At 39.2% G+C, this 11,592-nt stretch overlaps 1 protein-coding gene across 1 annotated transcript in view; it reads left to right on the forward strand.

The window, feature by feature from the left end:
* GRB14 (growth factor receptor bound protein 14) overlaps window positions 1–11,592 on the forward strand; it is a 151,173-nt gene that overhangs the window by 850 nt on the left and 138,731 nt on the right. Inside the window, exon 2 of the mRNA XM_006160259.3 lies at window positions 803–935. Coding sequence (XP_006160321.1) covers window positions 803–935 — 133 coding nt within the window. The remainder of the gene's footprint in view (window positions 1–802; window positions 936–11,592) is intronic.

Consider the following 11,592-nt stretch of genomic DNA (forward strand, 5'->3'; position numbering starts at 1 on the left):
AGCAGGAAAGAATAGAGGCTTTAAAAGGTTTCCCAATCTCCACAGCTTTCAGCACTAAGTGCCTTTAGAGTTGCACACACTTTAGGGAAGAAAAAGGGCTACAACACAACAATTTGTAGTCCTTTAAAGTCACACATTTAAATGTACTTTTTTTTTTTTTCAAAGTACTCCAACTTCAGTGAAGTTAAAATTACTCTCCTGTGGACTAGAGTACATTTATACGAGCAAGTTCTATTAACTTACCTTCTCGAAAAACACTGCCTTGCTGTTTAGTATCTATAAGCACTTGAAAAATCAACAGACTTTGTGTGGGCAACATTGTGAATGAAATTTGAAGTGAGATAAATCACAGCTATAATTAATAAATCATAACTTCCAAAAGTGATTAGTAAAATATCATAGGGTGACTTCACTAAAGGTAACTTGGACACTTAGCCAATTTAATTGATGCATAACAATATCTAATTTTTCAGGATGATTTTTATGTTAAGAATTGTACAGTCCTTATTTCTGCTTTAGGAATATTGTCAAAAGTGCTAGAAATGGAGTTTTCATGTCCGATAATTTTTTTAAAGGCAAAAAAGAAATACATACAAAATGGAATCCTATGGGGGACTTATTTGTATTAATTAACATATTTTGACTCACAGAAAGTATATCATAGACCTTTCCTGCACGCTTTGTATAGTATTAGTATTGTCAGAGAGGTTCATGTTGGCCTTAATGCACTTTTTAATTCTGACAGCAATTATGTTTTATATTCTGCTTTATGTAAATTACATCCTATGTTCTCTTGGTGTAGGAGAAAAAAGAAAGATCTTGATGTTCTGGAAATGCCATCTATTCCAAACCCTTTTCCTGAGCTATGCTGTTCTCCGTTTACATCTGTGTTGTCAGCAGGCCTATTTCCCAAAGCAAATCTAAAGAAAAAGCAGGTATGCATTTCTAAATTTTCTAAACCCATACAGTCTTTAAAATTTTCAGTAATTTATGATATTAAAAAGGATTAGCATGGTCTACGTAAAATAACTCTACTGACATTTCTTTGTCATTATTTTCCTATTTAGGAACTCGGTTTTCTTAGCTCTATAATGGGGGTGTTATAACTTACCTCTGGGGACTCAGTATGGGTCAAAAGAGAGAATGTATGTAAAGTGTAGTTTCTGGAAGCTTTCATTCACCTGTAGATGAGATTACAGGTGAGAATAGATGATGAATTTAAAGTCAGAAATTGGAGGAGAGCTGGGCACTGATAGTAGAGTAAGATGTGGGGATTGACAGGTTCCTTTAGTAACTTCTTGAATCTTTCACTTTTCAACTCAAGCCAACTTCATTAACTAAAGAAAAGTGGTATGGTGAATCTGGCAAAATGTAACTGAAGTGTAGACCTGGCATGTCTTCTTGGTTTTGGACTCTGACGGTAGAGGGCAGATGACTTGTAAGTGCTAATTATGAGATGGACATTAATTTGTTTTTAATTAAAAAAATATATTGCAAGTGGGAACAGACTCTTGCTAGAGAGAGAGAGAGAGAGAGAGAGAGAGAGTTCCCCAATGGGGTGTGGTCATGCCACAAGTTTTTTTCCTCCATGTCTTCATTCCTGTCAGGATTTGGGGTATTCTGACACATGTACCTAACATGATTTTTGAGCACCTGTGGATAGAATTTGAACCATGGTCAGCCATGTGGGATCTGACTCTGTATTCCCAGGCCTTAACCACTGCACTGTGGAGCTAGATCATCAACATTAATTTTATGATTTTCTTTCTTTTCAAGTTTCTTGCTTGAGACCAACTCATGCAAATTAGATTTTAAGGACTCAGAAATAAGAGGAGATACATCACAATTGTACATTTTGAGGAAAAAAAAATCAGTGTGTCCTAAAATAATTCATCTCTTGTCATACACTATTCCCCAGTTTTGTACCAGCAAAGTGAAAAGAAGCTTCATTAGACAAAATGCATCTTGCTCTTACAAAGGTAAAAGGAACAAATCTAAATAGTACGATACTTGCAGTGAGGATGGGCAAAGTAAACAGAGAGAAAAAGGCAGTTTGTAATTTTCCCTATCGAGTGTTCTCTTTTTTTCTGCACCTTTATTACCTCTGATGGGCTTAATGATGTGTGTTTATACTTCTGGGAACGGAAGAAATACCCTAGGAAGTAAGTGAATTCTTGATCTTCTACAACAGTAATAGTGACTGTAAGAAATGTGCTTTTCCGTTCTGTTTCTCTAGGTTTTTGCCATAGGGCGTGTGCACTAACTGGAGAGAGACAGAGAGAGAGAGACAGTGAGAGGGAAAACTAAGAAGTCACCCCACAGGGGGATGGCCACACTGCAATCCCTTCTCTAATTCTCCTGGGATTCTAGGCATGCATGCATAAGTACCTGACATGATTTTCAAGCTACTGGATCTGGGATTCAAACTGTGGCCAGCCACATGGGAGTCCAGCACTTTATCCACAATGTCACCTGCTGGCCCTGGAAATATGTTTTGATGGGAATCTACTTTTTGGGGTGGGGAAGACTTTGAAGTCTAATTGGTTCATTACTTTTTTGTGCAAGGATTAGAGACAATGGGAATAAATATTCTAGAATATAGGTATGTTCTGAATTGACATCTTTGATAGGGAATGTGCGCCCTTAAGTGAGCAGGGAGGGCTATGACTGTGGTTGGGAGGATAGACAAAAGGGTGACTCTCTTGAGAGCTTTGTTATCAGGGTGAGGTTTAAAGATAGATCCTGGGGAAACATGTCTATGCTCTTTGAGAGTTTGGCTTTGCAGGTTAAGATAGAAAATGAGAATAGGGATGATAGATTTGACTGTGCTCTAGTAATGGAAAGAATTGATTCTGGATTGCCCTTGTGACCCTGAGTGAGAAGACAAAATGTCTGACGATGATGATGTAATAGTCATTCGGGGGTACTTAATAGACAGTTTTCCTATTATTGAGGCTCTGCTGCATTTTGTTTTACCTTCTTAAGTACTAAGGCCACTAGATAAGCAAAATGGAAAATAGATTGATACCAGCAGATTTCCTGCCTGGGCCCTGTGTCCTGTGTCTGTAGTGATCTTCTCAGAGAGCGCTGTACCCGCACATTCAGTTGTGACCTGATTCCTGGGGAGCGATCCCAAGGGGCTTTTTACCTTAAAAGGATTTAGATTACTGATCTCTTCTTTGACCCACGAAATGGGGTTTCTAAAGAGAAACATAACCCAAAGTTGGGGAAGAAGGAGATTCTTTTTAGTTTCATTTTTCTGCACCCAAATTTTGCTTTTAAAGCTGATCATTTGTTTTTATTCCCTTTTACATGTTCAGCTCTTTGGAATGAGAGAGGCTTGGAGAATAGATAATTCTAAGTCGGTAATTTCCCCAAGCTCAGTATCTTTTTGACACACATTATCCTTTTACAGGATGGTATTTCTGGCCCAATTATCTCTAACCTTCAGTTCAGATAGCATATGTGTATGTGATAGGTTCCACTGAATATTATTTGTGGGTGAAACATTATAGGAGAAGATGTCTCTCGCTCTCTTTTTTAATAATCTCTTTCACTGGTTTTGTTTAACAATTCCTATCATTTTAGCAATTATTTTCTCTCCATAGAAAAAGTAAAGAACTGTATTTATTACATGTGAATAAATGATTAGAAAGTTTGAGAGAATCCAGCCTAGAAATGTTAAATTTCATCTGGTCTTTCAAAGACAGAGTTAAAAAGTCATTTTGCAGGCCATAGATACATATTTTTTTACAGTTTGAAATGTCTACATAATGCATGAATGGTAAAGTGCATTGAAGCCACAAATAGGATATGCTTTATCTCTTCTTACAAGTAAAATGTCCTGAAGTATACGATACTCTAGGCTTTCCGTATCATTATTTTAAAATGAGAGGTGGCATGAGAGAAATATTCTTTATGCTCTCTCCTTCTTTTTATAATGGTGACCAGATCTACTTCCTTGGCATATTTCTTTGTGTTTGCCAATAAAGCACATTCGAAGTGCACTTTCCATTATATACATGGTCCAGAAAAATTACTTACATTTAAAGTGAATTACACTATGAATTTAATCTCTTTTTTCCTCATTTCTGATTGAAATGTATTAGGAAACTATCACATCATCTCTTTTCAATACCTAAACATCTATTGGATTGTCGGAAAAGTCATCACGCATTTTTGCGTAGAAAATTATGTCATGACTTTTCTGACGACCTGATACTATTTGAAGAGAAAGAAAGAATAAGAGATCTTTGGGCCTTGCAGCACAATCATTCTTGTCCTGAGTTTGATGATTTCTTGGTAATTATTTTTATTGCCAGAGAGTGTGTATGCTCATTAGAGAGAGAAAAGAGGGAGGGGGAGAGAGAGAGAGAGAGAGAAAGAGAGAGAGAGAGAAAGCAACCCCCAGTGGGGCCTGGTCACCATGCAATCCCTTCTCTGCCATTTCTCCATTCTGTGAGGATGTAGGACATACACTCACATGTACTTGGCATGTTTTTCAAGCCGCTGGAACCAGAATTTGAACACTGTGGGCCATGCGGGATCTGGGTGTCCATGCCTAGAATTAAAGCACTACACTGTGGGGCTGGCCCAATCCCTAGGTAATGTTTGTGTCTGGACACGGTTTGTGTAATAGCTTTAGTTAATTGCTTCCCAGTCCTATGTAGTGTAACTAATTCAGAATAAAGCCTCCGAAGATTTCAAAGATTGAAAAAAAAAAAAAAAAAGAGCTATGAAAAACCATATCATGGACTGTTTGAGCTGGCAGCAATTGTGATGCCATCTATTCTAATGCTCTTTTTTTTTTTTTTTAACAGATGTGTAAGTTGAGTTTAAAAAATGCTATGTGGCTTATAGTTGCACAGCAAGAACCCAATTTCCTCAAATCTGGATTTCTTGAGGCTGTGACTTTCTTTTTATAAAGGGGTATACTTTTTCCAAAGAAAGCAAGAGCTATAGAGCAGTACAAGTAATAAACAGAGTCTGTTGTTATATATGTTGTTAGTTACAACTCTGCACATAATGCAAGAAGAGCAGGGATGACAGATGCCTTTGTTAATATTCATCGAAGGACCTGGAGTTCCTCTCTTGGTAAAATTGGTATGAAAAATCTGTCAAATCATTGGTTATATCCTCGAATAAAATTTCTTAGCATTATTAATAATGAACGCTTGTGTATAGTTTGCAGTACATGGGACAAGAACACCAGGAAATGAATATTGCCTTCATGTTAAGATTGAGCAAATCTCGAAGTGCTTTTATACTTCCAAAGAGAGATCAGAAACAATGCCATGTCTCACTGTGCTTTGCTCCTCACCCACTAATTCTAGTTTATTCTGTATTGAATTAAATCTTGTTTGTGTATCTCAGAAAAATATTTTTTAAAAAATCTTCTGATTAATGAAGATGTCAATTTTTCACATGCTCTGATTTATTTTTCTTCTAATAATTCAGGGACTTGCAAAGGGTAAGTCATTCTCTCGCCTCAAATTAAAGGGCCTTTTATGTCAGTAATTATTCTACCCTGTATGTATTGTACCTTTTGTGTGGTCTTACAGGAATCTTGGGTGGCTACTACATTAACTGAGCTCTCATATATTAATATCCCTAATATACACAGAAATAGAAGAAAAGTAACTTGACCACCATAGTCTCATTTTTTTCCAGACTTAACAATGACCAAGATTTTGCCTCATTTATTTCACATATTCCTTAAAAAATTTTTTATTTACTTTGATGAATATTTTAAAAGAAGTCTTGGATATACCGTCATTGCATTCCTACCTAGCTGATATGCGTCCTTGAAAAACACACTTTCTTGTATAACCCATATGCCATTATTCTCTAACAAAAATCACAGAAATTCCTTGGTATCGTCTAAAACCATCCATAATCAAATTTTCTCAGTTGGAATGGAACATGAAATCCTCAAATTACAAATGGGTTATGGTTCAAAAGGCTGCAAATTAGTTCTTTGGAAATTTTAAGATGGGAACAACATCATAAATTGTGTTTGGGTCCTCCCAGCTATTTTACGAAATCCCATTTAATGTGAAATGAAATACAAATATATATGCAGAAAGAATAATAGAAACAATACTTGCTCCTATTAGAATTTCAAACGTATCTGTCTTTCCAACAGCAATGTGCTACTTTTGAATGCTGGCACTTCATGAATATCTTCTTTTTTTTGAGAAGAATTTGTGTGCAATCTTTGTAGCCATGCTGTAGTAGGATTTAGAGCAGTGCTTCCCGAAGTGTAGTCACTAAACTACCTTTCCCAAGATCCATTGGGATGCTTCTTAAAAATGTATATACTTGGGCCTCTAGTAAAAACTACTGAATAATAAAGTCCTAAGGAGGGCTATGGGAATTTGACTTCTTACATTTTCTTGCTTTGCTATATATAGAAAATTTGATGCTGCTTTTTTTGTCTGTCACTTTCAAACTTGGGCAATCTGACCTTTCAAAATTGTGGACAATCCATTTGGTTGAGAAAAGGTGGGAATGTTACAAATGGACTTTAGTTGGTGTTTTATCTACTTATTGATTGTTGGGAGGACACATAACCTCACATGAACTAGTCTGAAAGGTTATGTTACAGAACCTGAAGGCCAAAAGTTCACTGGTCTCATGAGAGACTGGAATTGGAAACTAGAAAATCAGCATGAATCAAGGCAACCACTTTCTCTATTCTTCTTTTGTTTTCCCATAAGCACCCACATAGTGTGCTTGTCTTGCACATCCACTTTATTTTCTGACATCCCTCACGATCTTGCTGTCCCTGATTTTGTTTTAGTGCTTGTGGCCTTGAATGGTCTCTGCCAAGTTTTCCACCTATTAGTGGTTCAGTAACTGGGTCTATATCTGGAAAGAACTGTTAACCCAATTGTCCAGTTTTTAGTCGACTAGCTATGGCCAAAGGGACAGAGATACCTGGATCACTGCTCACTCAATGAAGGTTTGGAAACAAATTATTTGAGAAGGTACAGGTTTAGTAAGTAATGGCGTATGGAAGCAGGGAAGAAACAACGAACAGTTAGTACCCTGGGGCGGGGGAGGGGAAGATCTCAAGGACAAAAAATACATTTTCCAGCATGATAGATGATGAACCTCCAGCTGGTTTGTCTGATTTCACCTACTCAGTCCATATGTCCAGTTCCTTCACCTCAATCCACTTTATTTACAACAAGCATATTTACTGGACAGTAATCCCACCCAGCTGATGCCACTCTTCAGTTTATCAGCTCTCTTGGCCATTGTCCTGGGCTTATATCATAGTGAGGTCCTTCAACTTCTTATGACAAGAGCTACCAACTCAGGTAGCTCACTACTTCATGCTTGTTACCTTCTTTTGTAGCAGAAGACAACTGTTCCTTCTTGTTTTAAAACCCCAAGACCAGCAGATGGCGTAGCAATTACATCGCTAAACTCCCACATGGCCAACCACAATTTGAGTCCCAGACCTAGTGACCTGAAAATCACATCAGGCACATGTGTGTACATGTGCAAGATCCTGGGAGGAGAATGGAGGAAAAGGAATAGTGGCATGGCCAAAGCCACTGGGCAGGGTGATCTCTCACCTTCTCCCTCACTTGTTTGTGTCTCTCTTTCTGGTGAACACATGTGCTCTAAGGCAAAAACCTCTCAGAAAAACAAAACAAAACAAAAAACAGTTTAACTTACCCCCTCTAGCAGATTTTTTTTTGTCAAGGTTTTATTTCCAGTTTGAAGGTTGCCTCTAATTTCTGGTTAATTCACAGGGTACATATGCAGTCCAACCTTTATCTACAATATGGGTTTTATGTTTCACTTCTTTGAAAGCTCAGCTCGGATTTGTTTTCCCCTAGGGAAATATATTATGCTCTATCAAGAGAGGGAAATTTGGAGTCATCCATGCTTCAATATAAATGCAGATTTTAATTAATATAAAAAAGATTTCTGCAGTCTTATGGATGTTGTTTTGAAAAATGTCAACTTATATTGGGTGATAATGTTGTACATTCTATAGTAAGTGTACACTTAACATGTATTTGAGTGGGAATAAACAGACATGGGAATTGTCCTTTGCATTTTAGAAGGACATCTTAAGACCTGGGAAATGGCCTTGAGCCTTTGCCAAGGCAAAAAAGGAGAAGAGAAGAGTTCAGAATTAATTTAGAAGAGAAATGAGAGAACTGAAATGGGAAGAGACTCCTTTATTTTTTGTCCTCTCTTTAGCCCGCCAATTTAATATTTTTCAAAGCACAGAGAAAATAATCGCAAATGGGAGATGTAGTATCTTTAACCAATATACAAATGTTTGTTTCGTAAGCATCACTAACAAATTTGCTGATTACTCACATACACTTTCCATAGATACAATGTTGCATGTTAGGTTAGGTTGTGAGGTCAACCTAACTACACCAAAAGTTTTTAAATCCGTAATAACACCGAAGAGTGGTATACTCACAGCATCCTGTGTACCATCTTTAATATTGCTTCAGTGAAAAGTTAATGTGGTTGAGATATTGGACTAGGAATCCGCAAGCCTAGTTTTTTTTTTTTTTTTTTTTTTTTGAGAGGTTTTTGCTGTAGGGCGCATGCGCTCGCCAGACAGACAGAGAGAGACATAGAGACAGAAAGCGAGAAATCACCCCCCAGGGGGGATGGTCACGCCACAATCCCTTCTCCTCCATTCTCCTCTCGGGATCTTGGGCATGCACGCACACACGCACGGCGTGAGATTTAAGCCACCGGGTCCGAGACGCGAACCGTGGTCGACTACGTGGGAGTCCAGCGACATAGCCTTTACGCTAACTGCTGGTTCCCCGCAAACCTTGTTTTTAATATGGTCCTACTGTTCGTGAGTGATATCAGCTCAGTGCCTACACTTTATATATATATATATAAATATGCTATAGGGAGTGTGTGCTCTCTGAACAGACAGAAAAATGGAGAGAGAGAAATTGAGAAATCACTGTCCAGGGGGATGGCCACGCTACATTCCTTTCTCCTCCATTCTCCTTTGGGAATTTTGGGCACACGTATGCACACATCCAGCTTGAGTTTCAAGCTGTCAAATCCAGGATTCGAATGACAGTCAACCATGTGGAAGTCTAGCACCTTAATCACTCCACCACCAACTGGCTCCATGCCTGTACTTTCTGTGCCTTCGAGCTCCACGGGTTTTGTTTGTTTTGTTTTGTTTTAAGAGAGATTTTTGTATAGGTCGTGTGCACTTGCCATAGAGAGAGAGAGACAAAAAACAAGGAATCACCTCCAGGGGGGATAGCTATGCCACAATCCTTTCTCCTTCATTCTCCTCTAGGGATTTTGGGCATGCACACACACATGCCCGGTGTGAATATTTTTTTTTAATTCAATTAGACACACACACACACACACACACACACACACGCACATAAAGAGAAAACTAGAAAGCAACCCACCAGGTCCAGGACCCAAACCATGGTTGGCCATGTGGGAGTATCCAGAACCTTAACCACCATGCCACCTGCTGGCCCCATACCCAGTGTGAGTTTTAAACCTCTGGGTCCAGGACCAGAACTGTGGTTGACTACATGGAAGTCCAGCGACGTAATATTACGCCATTTGCTGGTCCCAAGCTCTACAGTTTTCTCTAATTTAGAGCAAATGATTCAATGGCTCTCGAAGTACTGATGATGCCTGTGCAGTAGATAGAGAAGTTGTAGGGGATTTCTTTTATCCCATTGCCCTAGCAGCTCCTTTTCAGTCTCTTTCTTTTTTCCCATTTGTTCACCACACCGTTTTTTATTACTTAGTTTAAAACATTTCCCCCCTTAAATTTAAGATGGACTGTGATCCTTCTACCTCAGTCTTCCAATAGCTGGGTCAGCAGGTGCACACCACTATACCAGCTTTAGCTTAGGCTGACAGTTGAACCTGGCCTCCCATGTGGTTTCAGTCCGTGTAGCCATGTCTTAACAGCACAACCACTGTGGCCGGGCCTCACCACGTGTCTTTGATAAAGAGCACATTTGAGGTGCCGTGTGGCAGGGAGCCTTCTCCATGGAGGTGATAAGACAGAAGAGTGTAGTTAAGCTAGAATTGTGCATAAACATTGTGAAAGACAATCAGAAAAAGCTATCACATCTGGGAAGAGCTGGGTTAAATGGTAAAACCGAAGGATAAAACCACATCTTTATGGGACCTGCAGTTAGTGTAATGGCTATGTCGCTGGACTTTCACGTGGTCGACCGCAGTTTGTGTCCCAGACACAGTGGTTTAAAACCCACGCCGGGTGCATGTGCGTGCGTGCCCAAGATCCCAAGAGGAGAATGGAGGAGAAGGGATTGAGACGTGGCCATCCCCCCGGGGGAGGATTTCTTGCTTTCTGTCTCTCTGTCTCTCTCTGCCTGTTTGGCGAGCGCATGCGCCCTATGGCAAAAACCTCTAAAAAAAACCACAAACAAACAAAATATCTTTAAACTTTGAAATAAGGATACAAGATCAGATGTGAACATTTGGAGCTGGTGTCATATGTACAATATGCATTTGGTTCTGCTTGGCTTAAAAGATGTGGGGTGTTGATAACCTCTAAGTCCTTCCCTAAATTTCACTTTCTCAATCTTTAGATCATGCATTTGGTTGCTCAAACCAAAAACAAGGAGACTCTCAAGTACTGGCATCTTTCATCAAAATAACTGAAGTCCACATACTTTTCTTTTTTCTTTTTCCTTTTTTTGGAGACTTTTTTTGCTGTAAGGTGCATGTGCTCACCAGAAAGACAGAGAGAGACAGAGAGATAGAAAGCGAGAAACCCCCCGCCCCCCCCCCCAGGGGGGATGGCCACGCTGCAATCCCTTCTCCTCCATTCACCTCTTGGGATCTTGGGCACACACGCACATGTGCCAGGTGTGAGTTTAAGCCGCTGGGTCTGGAACTTGAACCGTGGTCAACTACATGGGAGTCCAGCGACATAGCCATTACGCTAACTGCTGGCCCATACACTTTTCTTCATCTCTATGACTACTGTCCTGATTAAGCCATGTCTTCTCACCTACAGAAGCCCCATAAATGGCCTCCTTGCTTCTACATTAGCCTATCTGACCATTCTCCATACAGTTATCACAGAGAATTTATATAAATCTAGATCACATCATGTCTCTCCCTAATTGAAAGAAAATTTTTAAGTTTATGTATTTCTTCCTTGAATGAGAAGGATAAAGAGAGCGAGCGAGCGAGAGAGCACTTTCAACAGGGTATTGATACCGTGATTCACCCCCAGCTTACACCAGCCCTGGATCGTGGTATGTACATACCCAGCATACTTAGGGAGGTCTTCATACATGAACCAGAATTTTTCCATGTGAGTCCACTTCTCAGGATATTGTATTTTATTGTTACATCTGTCTGCCTCCCCTTGGGTAGAAAAACATCACTGTGTGGTTTAAAATCTGTTACTTTTGTCAATAGGACTCTACATGCTTTTTGGCCCCTTCTACCTTTTAAACTTCATCTGCTTTCTACCCTTTGTTCATTACACCAGACCCTAGTCCTATCTGTTTGTGAAATTGACAAGTTTTTTTTTTTTTTTTTTGGCCTTTTAAAAGCATAGAAAAAAAA

This window comes from Tupaia chinensis, unplaced genomic scaffold (assembly GCF_000334495.1).
Source record: "Tupaia chinensis unplaced genomic scaffold, TupChi_1.0 Scaffold000674_1, whole genome shotgun sequence".
Classification (NCBI taxonomy): domain Eukaryota; kingdom Metazoa; phylum Chordata; class Mammalia; order Scandentia; family Tupaiidae; genus Tupaia; species Tupaia belangeri.